Source organism: Falco peregrinus, chromosome 4, assembly GCF_023634155.1.
Source record: "Falco peregrinus isolate bFalPer1 chromosome 4, bFalPer1.pri, whole genome shotgun sequence".
Taxonomy (NCBI): Eukaryota; Metazoa; Chordata; class Aves; order Falconiformes; family Falconidae; genus Falco; species Falco peregrinus.
Window position 1 is genome coordinate 91255384 of NC_073724.1, and position 24049 is coordinate 91279432.

The following is a 24049-nucleotide window of genomic DNA, read 5'->3' on the forward strand; positions in this document are numbered from 1 at the left end:
TGGTAGGAAAATGCCTGAAGGTGCTTGTTACTATCAGGCTTTACTAAGCAAAGAGACTTACTAAACAAAGAGATTGGTTTGTGGTTCAGCTGTGATAAGTGGTTGAGACCTAGCTGGAGAAGGAAGTGTGTGAGTACGTATTGCCTGCCCTTGTAATGATTTTGGTTTTCTTTCTTATGGCTTCTCTCCCGATTCCTCAACCTTCAGTGTCTTATATGGTCAAATATAGTGACTTAAAAAACAGTCATGGTTTCTGCTTTGCATAAACATTTAGTGGAACCAAAGCTTCTATTTCAAAGTTTTGCTGAATTGTATGGGTAAAATTGATCTTGTACTCTAGGAATAAGTGTTGAAGTGCTTGGTCTTTCATCTGTAATGTGAAACTTTTAATGGTTTACAGTTATCAAATAATTGCCTATTACAGTCAAGTGTTGGCTTGAGGGTGTTCTGTTTTACCATTTCTAATCCTGTTTGGACAAATGATTGCTTTCCAAATATTACCCACTTTTATTGCATAATAAAAATAAAACCTGTTTTCTCTTTTTCTAAAAGGCTTATAACAAAAAGAAAAAGGAAACATGGGGAGTCTGTATCTTTATTGTAGCAATTGACCTGGATGAAATGACATTCACTTTCACAGAGCTTTTGAAAAGTATAAGCATAAGGTAAGTGAATTTATATATACAGAGAATGTTTTTAAAGCATTGTAAATCTTTGTGCATAACAGGTTAGTTGATTATAAAGTGAAGGTTACTTATGGGAATTCTGAATTCTTGGATAAACTAGTGAGTCTTGCTGTCATGTTTTAGTTGAGGGAGCAATGGTACTTGGCTTGATTCAACCATGATTGGCTTTGATTGCATCACACGGCTGATTGTTGTTCTTGTTTAACCTAAAGTCTTCATCAATTGAACTTGGTGTAAATTACACTTAAAATATTTTCCTTTCTTTCCCTGTATCAAGATTTCCTGTAAAAACCTTTTTTCCAACATCAGGCTTAGGCTAAATCAAGAAGTGGGGAAAAAACCACACCTTTACTCTTTAGTTTTCCAGCATGCTGCTCTTTTTCAAACATTTTAATACCACTCTAACTTTCATACTTTTGTACATGCTTTTTGCTAGGGGATTGTTACTGTTATATTGTACATTCACTAAGTTCATAATACAGAAATTAAGATTATAGGACAGTATCTGCTTTTAAGGTAAATTTAGGCGGCAACAGCAATAGGCATACCTTGTGTTTAGATTTATCTAAGAAAAGAATTCCCGTGCTGTCTGCCTGATAACTCTGCCGTGTGTCAAAAGCATGTGCAGGAGGCAGAGCTTTTTGATGCTCTAGGGTAGGGGGCTAAGGCAGAATGCTGGGCACATCATGGCAGTAGCCCCAGACTTGGGCCAGAATATTCTTTTCCTGGAAGTCATCTGTTACGATTAGATTTCTCCATACCTCTTCTGCCTTGCACAATCTCAGCACAGTGGTCAGGTCCTGTGTTTAGACTTCATCTCTTCCTTGACTGACTTGGAACTGCAGGGATGAAATCCAATTGCATTTGTGCAGCAACATCAGCATGTTCCACCTGAGTACAGACCAACTTGTGCTGCAAACTGAAAGAGATTTTTTTTCCCTTAGGGTTTCAGAGAGTTAAGCTATTACTCTGATTTTGATTCTAGCAATACTCAGTTGTTTGTTAGCCCTGGGCTTTTCGTCAGCTATAAAGCCAAACTGGCAGAGATTTTTACCAATTGTCTTATCCTCTAGAGTCACCCAGATATATTGGAAAGATTTTTCATTCCACAGTAAAAGAATTCCTAAATCGACTTCTGAACTGGTTTTATATTCTGTTTTTTAATCTGACAAAGATCCAAAAATCTCTCAGAATACTATATTCTAATAAAGGATCATAATATATTTGATATAATTGAACATATTTGATAGCTTCCTCATTAATTTTTAGCAATCTGCTCATTTTGGTTATGAACATAACAATAAGATGCTTTCTTGATGGCCATAATATTACATGGATGAGTAGGGAAAACTTTGGTCCCCTGTGTAATGGTATTTCTAAAGGGTAGAGATGCCCTTGCACCCAGTATCTGTTGCAAGGCTTGAAATTCCATATAATTCAATGCATTCATCTCAGTTTTCATTCCCAGGTGTCTCTTTAATGTGGATGGAGACAAGGTTCATGTTCTTAGAATAGTAAGGACATTTCTAAAGCAGAACTTCTAGGTAGAAAAGGAATTGAGATGTCTGTGTTGGATATTTGTAGTTTTGCTGGCAGGGCAAGGAAGAAAGATGTGTCTAGTTAGCAAATTCTGATTGCCAAGGATAATATCTGTGCTTGCCAAGAAAATTATCTTTCGGTCTAGAGCCCATATCGCAAGATGCCTCTGCCACCTAGTTACCAGTGTTCCTACATCTGGAAAATGTAAAGGTGGGGCTCAAGGTAAACGTTTAGTGTTTCCCAGCCGCTGCTAGTTGTAGGAAGAATATGCTGGAGTCTAGTGAAGTAAGGCAGTGGGTTTGGTTTTTTTGAAGAGCTGTTTCAGAATACTCTTTCTCAGAGTTATAATAATCTGTCATCTTTTTCCTTTTTTTTTTTTCACCAGTGTATGCACGTTTTTTCAGTTTCTGAAAGAGGTGGATGTTAACATGGATACTGTAAGCACTAAAGTTGATAGCACTGTATCAAGGCTGAAAAAGAAATATGATGTATTACTTGCACTATACCACAAGTTTGAAAGGTAGTATATGTTTTTCATTTTGAAATTATGAATTCTTAATGGCTGTCAACATTTAAGTATTTAGATTTTTCAAACTGTATATTAGAAGAGCCCATTTAAACTGTGCACTAATATTTACAGAATAGTGAAATGGAACTGTTTACATATGTTGAATAAATATATCTTACATTTTACTCCGTAACTATTACAGTGCTTTGTTAAACAATCTCCTTGTTGCAGTACAAACAATAGTAAGAGTAGCGTGACAAGTGATTGCTAGTCCCTTCATTAATCTTTTCACAGATATAAAGAGGATTGGTTTACTATCTAATACTGTGTATAATAGACTTTACATTTCCACTTGCCCACCCCTCCCTAAATCTCAATCCAGAAGTTTCTTTCTAAGGAGCTTTGGAAAGAAAAAAAGCACAAATAAGATGGGTCTTCTCTCAGATCTGGAACTGAAGGCTGTTTCTTCAAGTGTCTAGGGGTGTTGCAGAGCCTGCTCTATTAGTAGTTCGCACTTGTAATCAAGGTAAACCTTCCCAAGTATTTTCGCTGACTGTACCATGAAAATCGAGGGGCATTCTCTTTGTACAGAATCAATTGAATGTACTTCTGTCAGACTGCTAAGAGCTTTCTGTGTGTAACTGAAAATCAGGAGATTCTCAAATGCATATTTTTTGAGTTGATGTTACTCTAAGGTGGTAGGTTGCTGCACTGTATGTCCTTTTACAGGCTAATATGTGCTAGCACAGATGCATATTGGCCAGATCTGATATCCTCTGAGGCAGTTTTTAATCAGTCTCAAATTCTCAGTAGCATATATCAGTAGATAACTGTTTCATATTATGAAACATTGAAGCATTATTCCATGATGCTTGTATTACTTGATGCCATTGCTTCAGAATGCTGTGGTGGTATTTTTCACCTACAGGACTGCCTCGCAAACCACAAAAGACTCTCCTATGTCCCTTAAGTTACCCTTGAAAGCAGGTCACCTCTTGATAATTTGTAGAATCAAGGCATAAATGTGATAGAACTTTCATTTGTCTGTTCAAAGTCTAATCAGTCATACTTAGCATTATCCTGGGTAATGTTTATATCTCTATTTTTGTGAAGTTTGTAGTTGCCCTAAAGCTATGAAGTTCTATGAAAGTTGTAAATAATTTGGTTTTACTAATTGCAAGTCCTTCTGTGCTGTAATAGTGTCATTGCGATTTACACAGGCACATTTTTGAGTTTTGTCCCTCCTCTAGCTCTTCTTCACTTGCTTACTTTTTTTCAAACTTGAATTGCAGTAACAATTTTTTTCAAACAGGATTTGAAAGATTTTTTCCCCTGCTTTGTTTTTGAATAAACTGAATTTATTTCTTGAAATTGCAGGTACCTAGAATAATTAAGAAGCAACATTACACCACAAGGTTTGCAGTGACACTGCAGAAATAGTACAGATTTTAAAATACTGTTTTATAGAATGTTCCATGCAGCTGTAGCACTATTGTGCTGTGTTTTACAAGCCACTGAGTAACAATGTACATATGAATCTTGTCTTTCTGGAAGAAAACAGTAACAAACTTTATTATACCAAATTAAGATTGTTTCGCTTTTTAAGCTTTGACCTAAACACACAAGCAACAGCATTAGTTCAGCTCTGGCAGGGCTGTAGTTGGTCTTTTGTTAATCTGTTCATCAAGAGTCAGCATTTTTTTAAAGTTAGAATAATGTTTTTTTGAACTGGCGTATTTTTTGCTACATTGAAGTCAAAGATACTGCATAGTTTGCTTTCTGAAAGGTGTTTAAAAATAAGATTTTTTTTTTTTTTTAATTTTCTAGGACTTGTGGCCTTATTTATTTGGAACAACCTAGTAGTGAGTAAGTTTGAGTTTCTCTTTGAGCGTTTGTCAAGATGTAAAATGTGTCAGCATTTTATCTTTTACATTAAGATTGACTGAAGTCATAGTATGTCGTATGTTTAATTGGGGTTTAGTGTGGACTTTGAATTTCAGTGAGATGATGAGGGTGGCAGAAATGAGATATATATTTGATCGCTTCCTCCATGAAGGATCGCCACCCAGTGGCAGGTGTCTCAGCATGGTGGAAAGGAACATTTGGAGAGTGAGCTTCCTAATCACGGCAGCAAATGAGTGGATGAAAAGGTGCCTTAGCAACTCCCAAATGAGCTTGAATTCATGCTGTGACTGGAGAATAGGGCATTAGTCAAAGGCATAAGAGAGAAAACAACTTGTAACTGTTAAGTGAATTACCTGCGTTCACTTTATTTTCCAAGGACAATATAGATATTTCCTGATTCTTGAATAGCTTTACAGAGACTTACATAATTACATAGGGAATGGAGTGAGATTATTAATAAACCTAACTATATGGGACATGTTACACGTTGTCTTAAGTTGTTCCATAGACTGAAGCATGTTTTTATTACATTATTATTACAGAACTGTTAATGCAAAGTCTTTATTTCTGTGTCTCTACAGGATTTCGGCTGAACTCAGTTCGGTATTAGTCCTAAAAAATTACTGGATTACTTTTTTGCTGGCAAAAGGTGAGTTCTGATTAAAAGATAGTTATTTTAATAAATACTGTTGAGGTGGTTTTATGGGTTTGTTTTAAATGTCCAGTATGAAACTAGCATCATTCCTGGACTGTTTTGATTGTGTGGCTTTTGTAACTACTTAGTTAATATTTTCTTTTTTTAAATGTAATCTGGCTATTCTTTTCACTGGTAGTACTTCCTGCATGTAAATATATAGATATTGTTCAGCTTGCCAAGATTTCTTTTTTTTTTTTTTTTTTTTTTTTACTTTAAAGGTTGGTATTCTGTATTTTAGTGTATTCTGTGATGCTTTATAGTCTGCCAGTATTTTAATAATGGGTGATTACCTGAAAAGACTGGCAGATTTTTTTTAAAATAGGCTTTATATATATCATATATAAAATCTATAAATAAAATAAATAATACTAAGTCCCTGAGATTATTCTTTGAATGCTACAATTCTTCCTTGAGAAGCAGAAGTTCCACTTAAAGCTGAGTGATGAAACAATTGTATTAGTCCTTGGAGTCCTGTCTCATTGCACTACTGCAAGAAGAACTGAATTGTGTATCATAATTGCTACTTACTCCAGATCTGTTATCAGTGAAGTGTACACATCTCTGCCATCAAAACTGGTCTTGGATCAGCTGAGTTCTTGTGGAGCTTTTTTCACTGGAATTCTCCAAGCGTAAGCATAAAACAAAACCCACAAAACTTTTCTAGCCTGCCTTTTCATTGAGAGTAAGGGAAGCTAAAATTTACCAGCAAATAGTTGAAGTCACAGGAGAGCTTGAATGATGCTTGCTCATTCTGATAGGAAATAAATACAAAACCTGCATGTGTAAATAGAGCACAGTGTAGTGGTCTGTAGCTGTTTGGAATCACTACATGGATCTTCTCTGGCTGCTGTTCATAATTTGGGAACAGCTGGAATAACGTAGTTTAAAAAGTGCTCTTCATGCTCATATTTTTGTGACTTTTAAGTAATTTCATATAAATTTGACAGGCTGAGCATGTAGTGTGAGAGCACGTTTTGAATTTCTTTTCACTATATACCAGCAGCTCCTCCTTTCTGAACACAAAGCTAATGGAAGACCACAAAAACGAAGGTGAGGAAGAATTGCACAGAAATAAGATGTACATGTAGGTAAAATAGTCTACACAGTTACTCCACTATAGTAAAATGCAAAGGAAATCAGGAAGGAGGGCTGAGAGGTAAGAATTCTTTGCACAGTATATTTATATATATGGTATATCTAAAGCAACAAACCTCTTGGGCACCATGCGATTTAAAATGAATAGCCTTTAAAGAACACTGGCATCCTGTGTGATGCTTTCTGAATTCTGATTGTAGTGTTTTATTAAGTCGACTTATTTTATTTTTTCAAAATTACTTTTAAGTCAAACATCTTACAGAGGTTTTCTTTACCTTTTTAAATGTTTGCAGGTAAAGTGTTGCAAGTGGAAGATGACCTGGTGATTTCTTTCCAGTTGTTGCTGTGTGTCTTAGATTATTTTATCAAACTGTCACCTCCTGCTATGCTCAAGGAACCATACAGTAAGGATTTTAGTTCCGTATTCTCTAAAGTAGAAAGTAAATTGGTTAAATTTCTATTAGAGTCATGCTGCCATTCATAATTAACATAATAAAACTTCTTAAGCTTATTAAAAGGGGCTTAGTTCAACTTAGGTAATCGTGAACCTGGATTAAATTATCTGAAAGTGGCAGTGTATGTCGTATAATTTTTTTTTTCTATTGCTGCTATCCATTTGCTATGTCCTTTGCCCATACAAGTTGTTCAGGGGCTTGTTAAAACAGTGGTTTTACTTTGGTAAACGAATTCAGCTTCTGAATTGATGATGACCAAGAACTATTATTGAGGTTTGCTTTGAGTTACGAAAGGAAGAGATAGTGCTATGACTCTGTTACTGCATTGGCGTATAACAATATGATGACAACAGAAAAGTACAAGATACTGAACTATACAGACATTTAAAACAAATACATGCTGGATAGAAAACCTAATTGCAGTGGTAGCTCAAAATAAAATGGTAGAGGTAAAATGTAGATAGCTTAGCTTTTATTACATCCCCTTTGTTCTTAACTAGTATCTCTATTTTAAGTAAAAAAATATATAATGGGTCTTCACTATAGAAACTTCTGTTCCGCAGTAATTTTTTGTACATTCAGTTTTTATACATAATACCTGGAAAAGCTCCCTAAAAAGGTAGAGAAAGTAAGCGTTTATGGTAACTTTCAAAGATAGGATTCTATTCCTGTTGAATATTTTCTTCTGCAAGCTGTGGAATCAATATACTGAAGTATTTGGAGACACAGTGTGTAGAAAACAGGGTTTTTTTTATACTATTTTTTTATCCTCTGATGGGTTTGGATGTGGTGCTCAGAGTTCAAGGAGTGTCTGGACAATGCTCTTAGTCATGTGATTTAGTTTTAGTAGTCCTGTGAGGAGCAGGTAGTTGGACTTGATGATCCTTATGGGTCCCTTCCAACTTGAGATATTCTATGATCCTAGGACTTACAGCCTAAATCTACTTGCTTTATTTCTTTTGTTTCACAAATAAATATCCACTTGGGTTATAACGTCATAGAAGATGGAATTTAAAGAATATAGTAATGAATACATGTTTTGGAGGATATTTATCTGACATAGTAATTATTTGTTGCAAGTAAGAACAAATAACCTCACTTTTAATCTAATACCAATACAAATAAAGGGTGGGAGAGGATGGGCTTTTGGCAAGCAAGTGCCTGCCTTCCTCCTGTATCATTCTGAATTTAAATTTGTCCTTCATAGCAGGACAAGCATATGCTACTGCTTATTTCATATGTTACAAAGCAGGTCTTTTTCTAAGAACACTGAACTGAAACTACCAGGTTTTGAACTCTGTTTTTAAAGGTTTTTTTTAGTGAAACTGTGAAGACTACGAGCTCATTATTGGAAAAAGTTTGGGTTTATGCATTGTATTACTGTATTTTGAAAAGAAATGCTACCACTTCAGACTGAATTGCAAACGTGGGTATCACATCACTGTCATAGATGTAAAACATTCGATTTCTAACTTAAAGCTGTGTGATATGTGCAGGTGCTGCGTAAACTGTCAAACAGCACTTCATTCTTTTAGCAAACAACACAATGTATTGTTCAAGCCCACGTGACCAAGAGGCTTCACATTGTGGTGAATGATGTCAAGCTTTATAATCTGACTAAGGCTGAGGGGATTAAAATGCAACCACTCGAGCAGTGTAGTTTGTCAGACTTTTTCAGAACAGTTATCAAATACAAATGAGGTTACAGATGAGAACAGCCTGCTGGTTCGAGTGTCAGTTTTAAACCAACAACGTTTAATGATCTTAACATATGTTATTAATATCATTCATGTTTCAAGCTGACGATACTGAAGCCATCTACTTTGAGCTTAACAAAATGGAATCTTTTTACCTCATTGAATTAAGGTTTTTCAGTATCTTCTTCAAGGTGAACTTACTTGTTCCTGCTTGTTTGCCTGGGGGTATTTGGAGAAAGGAAAAATCCCCTGTAGGACTGTATTGCAGGCTCTCACCAGCACTTAAGGCCTGCATTGACTTTATTAACCTTCAGACACGTAAAGTGAAGTTACTCTTTCAGCTCCTTGTTTTACACTTCCACAAAAATAGAAATAATACTCATCTGTGACAAGACAAGGCTTTCCTGGCTCTGCGAAACAGATGCTGCTTATTCAAAGCTACTTTAAAAGCCATGCTATTGCATTCCGTGTTGGATAGCTTTTTAAAAACAAAATGTCCAAATACTGATACAGGATTTTAAAAATTAGATTTATTTTTGTGTAGGTTTTCTGTAATGAGGGTTTCTTACCCAGCTGAACAGATGAAAAAGGAAATACTTAAGAGGACCTGAAAAATCATATAAAATTTTAAATTTTTAGGTTTAAAAATTTAAATATCTTCTTTCTTAAGATGGCTCTAACTTTGTGATGGGTTCTAACAATTTTTCCAGAGTCTGCTGTGACTGCAGTGACTGTTAATGGTTCAGCTCGAACTCCAAGAAGAGGTCAGAACAGGAGTACACGGACTTCAAAGCAAATTGATACCGATACAAAAGTTATTGAAGTCCTTTGTAAAGAGCATGATTGCAATTTAGATGAGGTAAGCCTGTGTTTTAGAATCTGTTTGATCTTGCTGCTAAACCCCATCTGGAATATGCATTTATTTCAGTGGTCTTCTTAAATCTCAATACTTGTGCCTGCTTAATTGTTCTGTCATCCTCGCATTCAGTAGCAAAGGTATTCTACCATTCTGTAATTTCTCTAGTAGGTAGTTTAGAAAAAAACCCAAACCAAACAAACACCACACTCCACACCACCCCCAAACAAGCCCTTTGGTATGGGTGATAACTTTGCTAGGGAAAATGAACTGTGAAGAATGCAGTACAATTTTATAGGCTGATCACAGTGTGTGGCATGTGGATGCAGGGCTGCTCTGATGGGGTTTTGCAGCTGCATCCCGTGATGAGAAAATGTACACAAGCACATTGCTTCTGTGTGGGATCTTAAAGATCTCATTCCCCTTTCCCTTCACTGATAAACATATTTCTGTGTGAAAAGGACTGATTTTTTTTGAATATCCAAACAGATGATGGAAGCAGAAATACAAGAGGGCTGGGAAGAATGCAGTTTTTTCCAAGTTTAGTCATTTAATGTTCCAACGATGGATTATGCTCTGCATGCTTACATATCACTATGTTTTGGATATATAAACAATTTCACTTGTACTTTATTGAAAACAAACCACAGTGTATTACAAAAATGTATAGTTTAGTTTCTTGATTCAAAGACATGAAAGTAATGTATGCATGACTGCCTTATAAATTGCTAATGTTATGTTTTTTCTTCTTTTAGGTCAAAAACGTGTATTTCACAAGCTTTATTCCTTTCTTGAATTCTGTGGGTATTGTAGCTGCAAATGGACTACCAGAGGTAATTGGAGGAATTTAAGACAGTTCAACAACGGTTTTTACTTCATGCTAAATCATTTAAGATTCCCCTTACGCATCGATGAAGTTCTAATAGGTTCTCCTAAAATCATCTAGAAACAGACATTGTTTTTCAGGAATGTGTCTTAGCAGGGATTCCAGTATTCATGGAGTATATTTAGCTTTCACATTTGAATTTTATTAAATTAATTTCCTGAGGCTGAACCAGTGCTTTTGCTCAAAGCGAAACACGACGTAAGAGTTACATATCCACAATCTCGGTGAGGCCTTTAGTCTAAAATTATTACAATATCAGGTGTCTGAAGTCAGTCAGTAAATATATATAGCCTTAAATTACACAACTTAATTTAAATTATAATTGAGACATGTTACTGTAGTCATTTTGGAGAGATACCCAAAAATTAGGCTCAGTTTCACAGCTGGCAGAGTTTGGACTGCTGTGTTCGTGCAGAATTACTTTCATCTGAGTTACAGCCTGGCTGCAGCAGACTACCTCTGTGCAGTGGCATGCAAGAGTGTACCTTAGTAGGTAACTTCTTGCAATATATTTACGTTAATCATTCCTAAAAGAGTAGGTTTAGCTGTCTGTTGCCAATAGATGCGTTAACCTGAAAATAAGCAGTTCTGAAGCTTATCGGACTGAAGGTCTGCAAGGTTCAGCCCAGTATATATTCTGTTCGGTTTCATAGTGTGTTGGGTGGGGGACAAAATACGAGACCTGCTAAAGATCTTAATCCCTTCCAAAATTAATTTCAGGATATCAGTAGTCTGTTTAAACTTTTTTGTTTATGGGTATAGCTGGGAAGCCCTGTGTGAACTTCTAAGCAAAGGTCATTATGCAGCTTAATCTCAGATTAATGAGTGTTCTCATCCAAGGCTGCTCAATTTAAGCATAGTATCAATATTAGCAGTCTAAGACTCTGCTGATGAGAAATCTATAAAATGTTGCATTTGAAGAAAAATCCAGTCATATGATCCTTGCTTCTGAAAGTTCAGTGCCTGAGGGGATGTTCTAAAACAAAGCAGAAAGTTACAGCTATTTTTCAGAGGTAGCCAGTTCATGTATGTAATTCAGCTACCCTTCAATCATAGCTGAGCTCATCGGTACAATAGCTAGTAGTATGGGACACTGAAATTTACTTTCATTGTCATAAAAAACTACTGAGCTTTTGCTAAATTTTTACGTTTCTAAAGTCAGAAAAGCTTTTGAGGCTTAATGTTAGTATTTCATTTGTTTTTACTGTTAGTATTTCATTTGTTTTCACAATGTGTTTGATGGTAAGGCTTTATAAACTGATGAATAGATTGATTCAGCACTCTTGTTTTTGGCTGAAGGTTTCTTCCCAGTTAGCCTGATACAGCCATTTTGTCTGAGCTGCTGTTTTTTGCAGTGAGAATCTGAATTTTCTAGAAATCCATGAAATACTGAAATATTCTGGACAAAAAGAATGCATAAACCATTAGGAAGATAATGAAAAGATGATAAACTTTTTAAATAAAAAAAGATAGTGATAATAGGAAATGAAAGATAATCTTTGATTTCATAGTCCTGATCTCAAGGTTTTAACTCTGCGATCAGTTTGGAGCAAATTTATTTAGCAGTGGTAAGAGAGGATAAGGAGCGAAGCTGTGTAGGAGGTATTTGCAGCTTGCTCTTTCTTGGGAGTGGGAGGGACTAATTTGGGTTCATATGCACTGTTGCCTGTTTTTCTAGCAGGAATTTGCCAGAGCACGGCATCATTTAGCACGTTTAAGGGCATAGGAAACAGATAATTGAGGTGATTGCTTACTTCTGCAGGAGCACAGCAGCACATTTGAAGTGGAGGCTAGTATCTGGCCCTGATAAAAATTTTCCAGACTTGTAGTTAATGTTAGTCACTCAAAATAAAAATGTAAAAAAATCCACAACCAAAACCCAACAAACTTTTCCATGCAAAATGAAGTCATATCAATATGGATCTAATCAACTGACTTTTAACAGTAACGTCAAAAATGACAATGTGGATATGAAATAATGGTCTATGTTTTTGTAGTCATAGGCATGTCTCAAGAGCTACACCAGTACAGATATTAATATGACATGAGGAAAATTCTTAAACTCGGAACAAGGGTTGAATTCGGGTCTTGGCCTTCATCTCCAAACTAGCAGAGACAGGGATCGAGCCAGTTGTCCAACAGCTGTTCTAAGAACAATCGTTTTACATTTCCTGCTGCTGGAGACACCCCTTCTTTCTGGAACGAGAGATATAAAAGCCTGGAAGTGTTAGTTTGATTTGCAAGTCTGTTTCTCCCACTCTAGCTGTTTTTAGCTCTTTTACAGTGTCAAGACCTACATTTCTTCAGAAAAAAAAAATCTCATGATCATGGATTGTGTTCTCTTATAAAAGATTATCTTTGTGTGTGGGAACAATAATTTTTCTCTGGGTGTGTTTCAGCTGCTGTTAAAAAGTGGCTTTGTGAGCTCCAAGGTAATTAATTCTCTTACCATTTCAGCATGGTATTAATGAGGTAGGACTAGCTTACATTATTCAGGAAATTGTCAAACTTGTTCCTATAAAATAAAGTGTTGTGTGGTTTGTTTTTTTTTCCTCCCAATGTTCTTTGAGGTTGAGGTTATCTCAAAACAATATAACGAGCTGTATCTCAAAAACAAAGACATAGATGCAAGATTATTTCTGGATCACGATGAAACTCTACAGCCTGATGTCATAGCATGGTAATATTTCCATTTACTGCTTTCATTTTATAATAGAAAATGTGAACTTGCATTGTTTTCTGCCTCCTCATGTTATAAATGCGGATCTCTCTGTCCTGTTGACCTCTAATGTTTATAGTTCAGGAAGGTATTTGTGGCATTGCCGGCATTACTTTATATTATCCTTAAATAATTAGAAAATATATGACTGTGACTCAACTTAGAATGCTTTGGAAGCTCTGCTTTAATTCTTACTCTGTGCAAGCCCCATTCGTCCAGGGGAAACTGAGGAATCGTGAGGAGGAGGCAGAGGCCATGTCATGTCAGTTGGCTAGATGTGCCTGAGACAGTGTTACGGCTCTGAGGCCAGCTGCCGTGGAATAGCTTGCTTACGTCCTCCCTGCCTAAAAGATTCTCCTGCCTAAAACCACGTGGTGACATTAGGAAGCTGCCCACTGGGAGTGGCCCTCAGCCCATTCTGACTTCTGACCTGTACCCATGAGTTATTTGGGCGATGGTAGCCTGCACGGGACATAAGTGTGCCGTTGATGGTTTAGCCAGAGCGAACGGTCCTGTGCGCTGGCACGCTGCCTGGTGTTGCTTGGTAATATGGGAACCATGGACCTGCTGAGCCGCAAAAATGGCCAGAGGGCTGGGGCACCTCTCCGGTGGAGACAGGCTGAGAGCTGGGCTTGTTCAGCCTGGAGAAGAGAAGGCTTTGGGGAGACCTGGTTGTGGCCTTTCAGCTCTTAAAGGGGGCCTATAAGAAAGATGGGGACAGGCGTTTTGGCACATCCTGTTGCAGTCGGACAAGGGTTGTAATGGTTTTAAACTAAAAAAGGGTAGATTTAGATTAGATATCAAGAAGACTTCTTTTTACAGTGAGGGTGGTGAAACACTGGTACAGGTTGTCCAGAGAGGTGGTAGATGCCCCATTCCTGGAAACATTCAAGGTCAGGCTGGACGGGGCTCTGAGCAACCTCATCTAGCTGGAGATGTCCTTGCTCATTGTGGGGCTGGGAGGGTGGGGGGTTGAACTAGATGACCTTTAAAGATCCCTTCCAACCAAAGCTATTCTCTTGTTCTATTTGATTATTTTTTTTTTCATCATTCACTGAAATTCCAGTGGTTCCTGACAATTCAGCATTTTTGTAACTTGATGTGAGTCTGTGACTTTATACTAGAAAAATACATTCATTACAATTGGATTAAAATGGAGCTAATACTAGCTGTAAATAGAAATTAAGCTGTTTATAAATAGAATTCTAGAGGGGGGGGAAAAAAGTTGGAAAGGAACTTTGGAGGTCATCTAGTCCAACATCTTAATCAAAGCAGGTCTACTTGGGTTTTTAAATTACATTGTTCTAACAGCTGGAGTGGTTGGGCATGTAGCTCTTCTAACAATCTGTTCCACAGTTTTCAGATTACAAGTCTTTATAGAAAACATACTTCTTTTGAATTACATTAGTTCTTCATAAGTTTATTTTCCATTTCTGTAGCTCACAGTTGGAGAGGACACCACTAAAAAACAATCCAGATGAGGAACTTAATCTTATACTTCCACAGACTCCTGTTCGGTATGAGTTTTTCTTTTAAAAGCTGTGTTCTTTTGTTTAATATCCTAACTAGAAATATTCCTCTTTAGAGCAGTTATTTTAACTTTAAAGCGATTGACTTTGGGGATTCTTTTCTTTCATAAAACAGACCGTAGTCCTGGTCACTAATGATCACTGAGCATGTACTGAGGGGGTGCTGAATGCCCTCAGCTCCTATTGAAGTTGGAAAACAGAAAGCTTTTTATTGAGTTGTTGAAGAAGTGCAAGATGTCTGTAAAATAGATTACTGTATTTGTTCTTGTGAGAATGCAACTTCATACTTCTATGGTAGTAGTTTTGTTTGTTATACATCCACCTTCCTTTCCAATTTCCACTCTAGCTCTGTATCTTCTGGCTTCCTTCCCTGGTACCAAATTGTATATGCACACACATTTCTTCTGCCATGATCTTTTTCTTAGTATTGTTTTTTCTGTATGGGAAGATTAACATTTCAGAGTACCACCATACTTTGGTCTCTTGGGAAAATGAACAGATGTGGTAGAAATGTGGTATTAATTGGAGATTGATCTACAGTCAAATGCAGAAGAACTGCAAGCTTGAATTCAGTTAACAAAGGAAAGGAGATTTGCATGGAACATTTTTCCCTTGTGCCACACAGTTGAGTTTTTTGACAAAATCGGTATGTTTTTGCATGATGGCGCTTGGAAATTCCTGGATGCTCAAGAACGTTCCAACTGTGTTACTGAAATGCCGTGTGCTCTGTGGACAAACAGTAAGCATCTGCACAGGCAGTCATTCTTAAGGTATCGGGTTTAATAAAATCAGACAGTGAAGTTCTTGTTCCATGGTTGCTGTATAAATACCTTTCATTTTAGCGTGCTGTGGAGGTGACAGAAATTAAGATATTATTACTTCAGTTTTCTCCAATGAGTAAAATTTTTGTTTTTATTAAAAATGCTTCTACAGCGTTTATATGCTTGTAGAAGAATGGATTGGGCACTGGGCTTGTGTATCTGCTATACATCTACCAAATGCCGTCTGTGGAAACTGTTTTCTAGCCAACAGAGCAGCAAGGTTCTGAAAAACTGCTTCTTAAAAAAAAGACATGCAGCTGAAGAGATATATTGATCAGTATATGGAAGAACTTCTAATGACCTGTGACTGTGAAAGGCTTTATTTGATTGCCTTAGTAGTCCCTTTTAGTCATATGCTTCAAATCTTTAACTGTCAGTGATGCTTTTTTACCCATGAAGGCAAGTTTGCCTTTCAGTTCCCAGATTGAATGTGCACTATCAGGAACTAGACTATGTACAACATGCAGTCTGTATAACAAGAAGGCCATTGACAACAAACCCCATTTTTGACAAATACGGGTAACTATTGACACATTTCAATTATACTGGAATTAAAGCCCTCTAATGCTGAGAAAGAAGCATGATTGAAGTTCTTGACATGGAAGTCTTACTAAGAAAGCTGGGGAGTACCAAGTTTCTGCATTGCTAAAAATTTGAAATGTGCTAAACCAACTTTGTTCTTGAGAGGAAGTCTAGTGAGATACTTAGATTCTCTCCATCTGCACTTGGGCTGTTCTCTTGAGTTTTCCAAAACTGATGACTTTTAGAGACGGTTCGTGTGAAGACTTACTCACCAGCAGTGACTTGGGCTGTAGAAACTGTTTTTCACAAAGCCACAGCAGTGTCACTAGATGGCAGTAAACCTTTGATCACCGGCGTGGAGTGAAAAGTGTATCGTTAACTCGCTGTGCATTAGAACTCCTTATAGGTTGTGTTGAAAACAGCATACTTACTACTTTGAATCTTCTTATACTGTCTTCTTTCTGGACTTAGACACTTGGGCTCTGCTCTAAAGCCCGCTGAAATTGTTGAGAATCTAGTACTTTTCATCAGTGGATTTGTATCTGGTTGTTTATATAGAATCATATAGTTTGGAAAAGACCTTTAAGATAATTACGTCCAACTGTTGACCCAGGACTGCCAAATCCACCACTAAACCATGTCCCTAGGTGCCACATGTGTGCATTTTTTAAAACACTTCTGGGGATGGGGATTCTGTCACATTCCCTGGGCAGCCTGTTCCACTGCTTGACCACCCTTGCAGTGAAGAAATTTTTCCTAATACCCGATCTAAACCTCCTCTGGTGCAACTTGAGGCCATTTCCTCTTGTCCTATTATTTTTTATCTGAGAGGAAAGACCGACCCCTACCTACCTACACCCTCCTTTCAGGTAGTTGCAGAGAGCGATAAGGTCTCCCCAGAGCCTCCTCCTCTCCAGGCCGAACAGCCCCAGTTCCCTCAGCCGCTCCTCACCAGACTTGTGCTCCAGACCCTTCACCAGCTCCGTTGCCCGTCTCTGGACATGCTCCAGCACCTCTGTTCCTCCTGATTTGATAGTAAATAGCAAAGGCAGAACAATACATGATATCCTCAGAAGCTGGATATGTGGGCTGTTTAGATGCTAGCTCATGTGTCTGTTTATCCCGTATGATGAGGGCATTACTGTTCTTATTTTCCCACATATGGATAGTTCAGTCACCTCCTGGATAATTCATGCTATTGGAGAAGAGGCCATGTTCTGTTATCTTAACATAATGATCCCGAAAGTCATGAAAAATGTTTGTCGTTAGTATTTCAGTCGTAGAACAGAAACTGAAAAATGCTTTCTTCAGAGAGGTACCCACTCACCCTAAAAAGGCATTTAACTTTGTGCAATAAAACCCAGCATCCTATGCACTTGTCTTCAACGTATTCTTATTTCTTTAAATTATTACAGCTTTTCTGAAATACTACTGTTACTTTGGGTTAGCTTTAGTTTTCTACATTAAGATGTTGGATATGGATCAATGGTTATTACTTGTGGCTCTGAATCTGGTTTTAGCAAGAAAATTCTAGGCATTAAGTAGAGATAGAAACACTTTTGATGTCATTGGGTTTTTTTGTTTGATTGGTTATTTTGTACTTGTAAAGTATTGCTAATAAGTTCATATATGGAGGCATACCTCAATACTTGATGTTCTTCTGGACCTGAAACTTGAGTGTTTGGGGGACTGATGGAATCTATACACCAGAATAGGCAAATCAGTGTTTTGCATCTCAGACCCATGCCATTCTTGACTGATGAGTGATTTTGGAACATCACTTGCAGCAATGAAGACCAGAATGAGGTTCAGGCTTTAGCCCGTGGCAAGGCTTTCACTTCACCAGAGACAGGCTTATGTCTTCAGGGGAAAATGATAAAGGGAACAAACAAGGACATAGAATCATAGAATAGTTTGGGTTGGAAGGGACCTTTAAACGTCACCTAGCCCAGCTCCCCTGCAATGAGCAGGGACCTCTCCAGCTAGATGAGGTTGCTCAGAGCCCCGTCCAACCTGATCTTGAATGCTTCCAGGGATGGGGCATCTACCACCTCTTTAGGCAACCTATTCTCGTGTTTCACCACCCTCATCGCAAAACAAGTCTTCCTTATATCTAGTCTATATCTACCCTTTTTTAGTTTAAAACCATTACCCCTTGTCTTATCACAACGGGTCCTGCTAAAATGCTTGTTCTCATCTTTCTTATGAACTCCCTTTACATACCAAAAGGCTGCAATGAGGTCTTCTCCTGAACCTTCTCTTCTCCAGGCTCAATAAGCCCAGCTCTCTCAGCCTGTTTTCACAGCAGGGGTGCTCCAGCCCTCTGATGACCTTCGTGGCCCCCCTCTGAGCTTACTCCAACAGGTCCACGTTCTCCTTATGCTGGGGGCTCCAGAGCTGGAGGCAGTACTGCAGGTGGGGTCTCACAAGAGCAGAGCAGAGGGGGAGGATGACCTCCCTCAACCTCCTGGTCATGCTTTTTTGACACAGCCCAGGATAGTGTTGGCTTTCTGGGCTGTGAGCGCACATTGCCAGCTCGTGTCCAGTTTTTTGTCTGCCAGCAGCCCCAAGTCCTTCTCTGCAGGGCTGCTCTCAATCCCTTCATCCCCCAGCCTGTATTGATACGGGGGGTTGCCCTGACCCAGGTGCAGGACTTTGTACTCATGAGGTTCCCACGGGCCCACTTCCTGAGCTTGTCCCAGTCCCTCTGGATGGCGTCCTGTCCCTCAGGCGTGTCAACCACACCACTCAGCTTGGCTTTGTCTGCAAACTTGCTGAGGGTGCACTTGATCCCACTGTGTCACTGATGAAGGTATTAAACAGTACTGATCCCAATACAGACCCCTGAGGGATACCACTTGTCACCAGTCTCCATCTGGACATTGAGCTGTTGACTGCTACCCTCTGGGTGGAGCCATCCAACCCATTCCTCGTTCGCTGAACAGTCCCTCCATTAAATCCATAGCTCCAATTATGTTGTGTGAGAGTGTGTCAAAGGCCTTACAGAAGTCCAGATAGACAACATCTGTTGCTCTTCCCTTGTCTAATAATGTCACTCTATCATAGAAGGCCGGTAGACTGATCAGGCAGGAGTTGTCCTTGGTGAAGCCGTGCTGGCTGTTTTGAATCGCCTCCCTGTCCTCCGTGTGCTTTAGCATAGTTTCTAGGAGGATCTGTGCCATGATCTTCCCAGGCGCAGAGGTGAGACTGACAGGTCAGTATTTTCTTGTGGCTGTCATATTTTACTTACATCTTACTTATCACACTTGTGAACAGGTGACTTGAAACATAAAAGCTGTCTTCATTTACTAGTCTTGCGTCTTATTTTTCTACAAGAGCCAAAGCGTTTTCTTTTTGTTGGGAGTTGCTGGATTTAACTGAATATTTTCACATAGGATTGCAGTTCCACCATTTTACCGCTTTTAAAACTGCTTGTTTGTGTTTATTACTTAATTTACATTCTTTGGGTTATTTACTTATGGGCTGTAATCATTCAAATAATTAAATTATTAGATAAATTAGATTATTAGAATTCACAATGGTTAACAAAGTACAACAGTTTTTTCCCAGCAGGTTGTTTGATAACTGGGGCAAGAACTAAAATAATATTTCTTTTCTTTTGTAGAATTGCTGTACAATTTCTGGAAAACTGTCATGCCAACATTAATGTTTATTATGCATTTTATGCATTGTATTTTTCCAGAGCTGCAATGAATAACATTCAACAATTGATTATGATTTTAAACTCAGCAACTGATAAACCATCGGATACTCTCATCATGTACTTCAATGTAAGTGACTAGAAGGAAGATTTGTGAAAGATTCTTGGAGTTATCACACAAGTAGAATATACATCTGTAGATCTGATGCACATGTTTTGGGAAACTCCTTTACTAACAACTGTTTTTTGAAGAGGTACATTTTAACTGGGATGGTTTAAATGCAATTATTTTAGAAAGCACTTCTAACTGATGCATACTAGAACCTTAAAAGTTCTTAAATAATTTTTGTTACCGCACTAAATATTAAGATTTATTTGTGTATGTATCAGGTGGAAAAAGAAGGGAATATAAAACAGAGACAACAAAGAGAAGGAGCATGTACTCACAGGATTTCATGTCTACATGCAGCAACTTAAGCATATTTCTAAATTTAAAGACATTAACATCAATGTTACTGTAAGCTGTTCGCATATTAGCTGGGTTAGTTGCAGCTGGTTGCATGTGAGACATGAAGTTGTAGTTACTGGAAATTGTTGAATGTGTATAATGATTCTCTTTCTTTAAATACTCCTATGTATGAAGAGAGATGCTACAAAGTGAAGCAGGACTCATATGATGAAATCATTAAAATGTTTTTGAAGTAAAATGTTCTTTCTTTGCCTTTCCTTCCTCTGTCCTCCTTTCTGTACTCCATAGAATTGCACAGTGAATCCTAAGGATAGTGTCCTCAAAAGAGTGGAAAGTCTTGACCGCATTTTCAAAAAGAAATTTGCTGAAGCAGTTGGACAGGGATGTGCTGAAATTGGCTCACAGGTAACTAGCACTTTGGTTGAGTGTTACTCATTTGGCCTCTGTTGATACTAGCTAATGTGAGATCTGACTTACGGACTGTCCTTCTTCAGCACAGATCAATAATGGTAGAAAGTAACAATATTGTATTCAACCATGGGAATGGAGTGGCATTTTTTTCTAAAGCACTGTAAAGATAATATTCAACAAATTATTCTTCATATATAAGGAGCAATAGGAACTGGGTGGAAATATGTGGGAAATACATTAATGAAGAATGGGAAAATGGGCACAATACATTTAGTGAAACGTATTTGCATTTGTTAAGGTAACATCCTAGAACTGCAGAAGGTGACTCACTTCCTTATGCAATCAGTGGGCCAGCTGTGCTTCCAGCAAGGACTTTGGAAAACAAATCCAACCACATTTGTACTTGACAGTATCCTGTCTGTCAGCCTCGCTTTTTATCTTGTTAGCTGTGAATCAACATAAACACTTGATTAAGTCTTCATGTGGTTGAGAGTCACAAACCTTAGTAGCCTTTGAAGCCTCTCCAGTGCTTTTGGCAAATGGAACTGGGGACAATGACTTCTTTGTTGTGGTTCTTCCAAAAAATGGAAATGTTCTGAGTTGTTAAAACGTGAGAGTCTGCGTATTGTAGTCTGTTAAAACTTCTTGTAATGTTCTTCAATTTCTTCTTTTTTTAACAGAGGTACAAGCTTGGAGTACGTCTGTATTACAGAGTAATGGAGTCTATGCTAAAGTCGGTAAGTTTAGTACTGGTAGCTTAGTACTGTCACTGTATTTACAAATACAAAGAATATTCACAAGTTTGGTTTATTTCAGGAGGAAGAGCGCCTTTCAGTGCAGAATTTCAGGTATGTGCCCCTAATTGTTAATGAAGTCTTCTATTTTATTGTTAGGACAAGTATTAATAACTTTCTTTCTCCTTAGCAAACTTCTGAATGATAACATCTTCCACACATCTCTTCTGGCGTGTGCTGTTGAGGTTGTCATGGCGACATATGGTAGTAAGTTGAATCTAAAGTCCTAAATAGCATTGTTTTTTATTGATAATTATTGCCATTTTTTCTAACACATGAAGTAAACAGCAAAAAATAAAAAAGTGCTTGCTGAAAGTTCTGAACTAGCAGTGATTCAATAAATACAAAAAAGAAAAAACGTCAGAAGTGAAAGAATGTAGCACTCCTGACAATTTTAGTCTGTTTTCCTTGCAGGAAATGCTTCACAAAGTGATGGTACCAGTGCTGAAACAGACTTGTCTTTCCCGTGGATACTCGATGTATTTGATTTAAAAGCTTTTGACTTCTACAAGGTGATTGAAAGCTTTATTAGAGCGGAGCCAAGCCTAACAAGGGAAATGATAAAGCATCTAGAACACTGTGAACATCGAATTATGGAGTCGCTTGCGTGGCAATCTGTAAGTAATGTTTTAAACTAGTATTTGTCCTTATACAGTGAGCACATCTAGAAAAAGGAAGTCACGCCTAACTCTGTCAAATAAGTTGTGGTCTTGCTGAGATTTATTTCTAGCAAAATAAGTTACAAGAGCAAAACAAGCTTAGTTTTGGCATGTCTTCAGGTTTTGGAAAAAAGGAGTACATAAGAGGAAGAAGGTGACATAGCTCTGCTGATTTATGTGATTGTAAGCCAACATCATCTTACTAGTCTGGCCTGAATCATAAGGGTAATACCCTTAAACGGTATTTCGGTGTCAAAGACAAGGCAATAAATTCTGTGCTTTTATTTGTAAGTTAATTTTTATCCAGTTGCTATTCCCACTTGGCAATAGGGCCTTAGTTCTATGCATCTGATATGTTTGTTAATAGTGCTTTAAAATATTGATTCGCATTGTCCTTTGTGCTTCAGTCACTTTGGTATTTTTGGATACCATTAAAATAAAATGCTGGCAGTTGGCATGTTTTTTAGGCTGGATCTTAATAAATCAAACATTGTTTCTTTGAACGGTGTGTTACATATAAGCCGAAAGTAGGCTATTTATGGCACAAAACAGGAGGCTATCAAGACAGGTAAGTTTGACCAGAGAGACATAAAGAAACTGTTTAAGAGCCTATCCCATATCAGTTCTGGGAAGTTTAAAAAACATGGTGTGCTGTAGCTGATGGGTAGTTTAATTGTGAAGCAAGTTTTTCTTTTCAGGATAATCTGTGTTTGGTTTGTGTATGACTTCAGAGTGAAAAATTTAGTTTTCTAGTATGGGTGATACTCTACCAGGCTGTGGGGTTATACTTCTGGATTCAAGGAGGATTGTTGTGCCTGAGCAGTGAGTGCCCCATCCATGTTCAGCATGCTGACTCAGGGTTGTATGACAGCAATTGCCATGCTTCAGGCTGAGTTTAGTGGACCAGCTTGTACCAGCCAGCTCTTGCCACTGGATTTTCCTTGTGGACAAAGTCAGTCGGCACATGTGGCGCTCTGAATATGCCCTGTTACAACTGACTTTTCCACTGGGGGACCCAAGGCGTGTGTATCCAGCTCTATGCTCATTACCACAGCACTGTAATGTGCCCCAGGGTTTCTGGTGCAGTGCTATAGCAGCTGTACCAGAGTGTAAATTTTTCCCTTTATAATGCTTTTGCATGTTTGTGTGTTGTCTTGGGAAATGCACATGGTCTTTCCATTGCTGTATTAATTTCTTCATGATTTTGCCATTCTTTGAATAATACCACTAAAAGCACGCAAGAGCTTACAGAAACAGGGAAAGTAAGGCAGTATTTCAAGAGGCAGGCAATATTTTAAGAAGCTTGCAGGCCTATAAAAAGTGCTTATTTGAGAGTTGTAACACTCAGAGGACAAAAGACAGAGGTACAGATTCCAAAGTTTGACTCTACAAGCAAAAAGTGCCGCCTGGTACCTTCTGCAAACCAGTTTGAAGTCAGCTTACTGATCAGCAATAAGCCATATCTACCAGTTTCCACCCAGTAATTCAAGCACTGCATGCAGATAACCTGATTTGGGTTTGGGCTTTCAGACTGGAAAATCCAAAGCTTTGCATTTTCAAAAAATACGGGCGTAGTTGCAGGCTTTTGTGAAATAAATTGTAACATCATCAACAAGCACAGGATTATTTTCTGTTTTCCGAGTGCTCTGTTTGAATGCATTTTACTGTGTTGAATCTATCTTCTTGAGTTTCCAGAGGTATGTTTGGTACTGTTTTGGGGTGGCAGATATAGCTGATTTGAGTGTTAATAGAATAGTTCAGGTGGAAGGGACCTAGAACAACCATCTAGTGCCACTGAGGTATGTGGAGTGGAGCGCAGTGGAGGGGATAAAAAGAAACGTGCAGTACAGCTATCCAAGGGCCTTTCTGCTTCATTGACCTGTGCTTCATGTCTCACCTTGATGTCCCCAGGTGCAGGACAGCGTGCAGTCTCCTGCTGCCAGGGGTTTGTCAGCGGTGGGCAACAGCTGAGGGACAGCTACAGGCAGCTGGAGCCTGTGTGCGGGCACCCTGTGATTCTGCACTGGCCTCCATTGCCTCCAGCTGGCCGTAAGGGAAAAGCTGTGAGGTGTAAGCAGCAGATTGCATAGCGGTGGCTCAGGAGACGACAAGTAGTGGGACATTATCTATGTTCAGATGT

At 38.2% G+C, this 24049-nt stretch overlaps 1 protein-coding gene across 4 annotated transcripts in view; it reads left to right on the top strand.

Moving 5' to 3' along the window:
* RB1 (RB transcriptional corepressor 1) overlaps positions 1 to 24049 on the top strand; it is an 82217-nt gene that overhangs the window by 9192 nt on the left and 48976 nt on the right. For all 4 annotated transcript variants that reach the window (XR_008746815.1, XM_055801684.1, XM_055801685.1 and 1 more), the window contains exons 3-17: positions 553 to 665; positions 2611 to 2745; positions 4561 to 4599; positions 5220 to 5287; positions 6724 to 6834; positions 9293 to 9441; positions 10194 to 10271; positions 12895 to 13004; positions 14483 to 14560; positions 19619 to 19706; positions 20334 to 20450; positions 21137 to 21193; positions 21273 to 21304; positions 21381 to 21457; positions 21665 to 21867. Coding sequence is in view for 3 of the 4 variants with exons in the window: in XM_055801684.1 (XP_055657659.1) it covers positions 553 to 665; positions 2611 to 2745; positions 4561 to 4599; positions 5220 to 5287; positions 6724 to 6834; positions 9293 to 9441; positions 10194 to 10271; positions 12895 to 13004; positions 14483 to 14560; positions 19619 to 19706; positions 20334 to 20450; positions 21137 to 21193; positions 21273 to 21304; positions 21381 to 21457; positions 21665 to 21867 (1455 nt within the window). In the remaining variant the exon portion in view is untranslated. The remainder of the gene's footprint in view (positions 1 to 552; positions 666 to 2610; positions 2746 to 4560; positions 4600 to 5219; positions 5288 to 6723; positions 6835 to 9292; positions 9442 to 10193; positions 10272 to 12894; positions 13005 to 14482; positions 14561 to 19618; positions 19707 to 20333; positions 20451 to 21136; positions 21194 to 21272; positions 21305 to 21380; positions 21458 to 21664; positions 21868 to 24049) is intronic.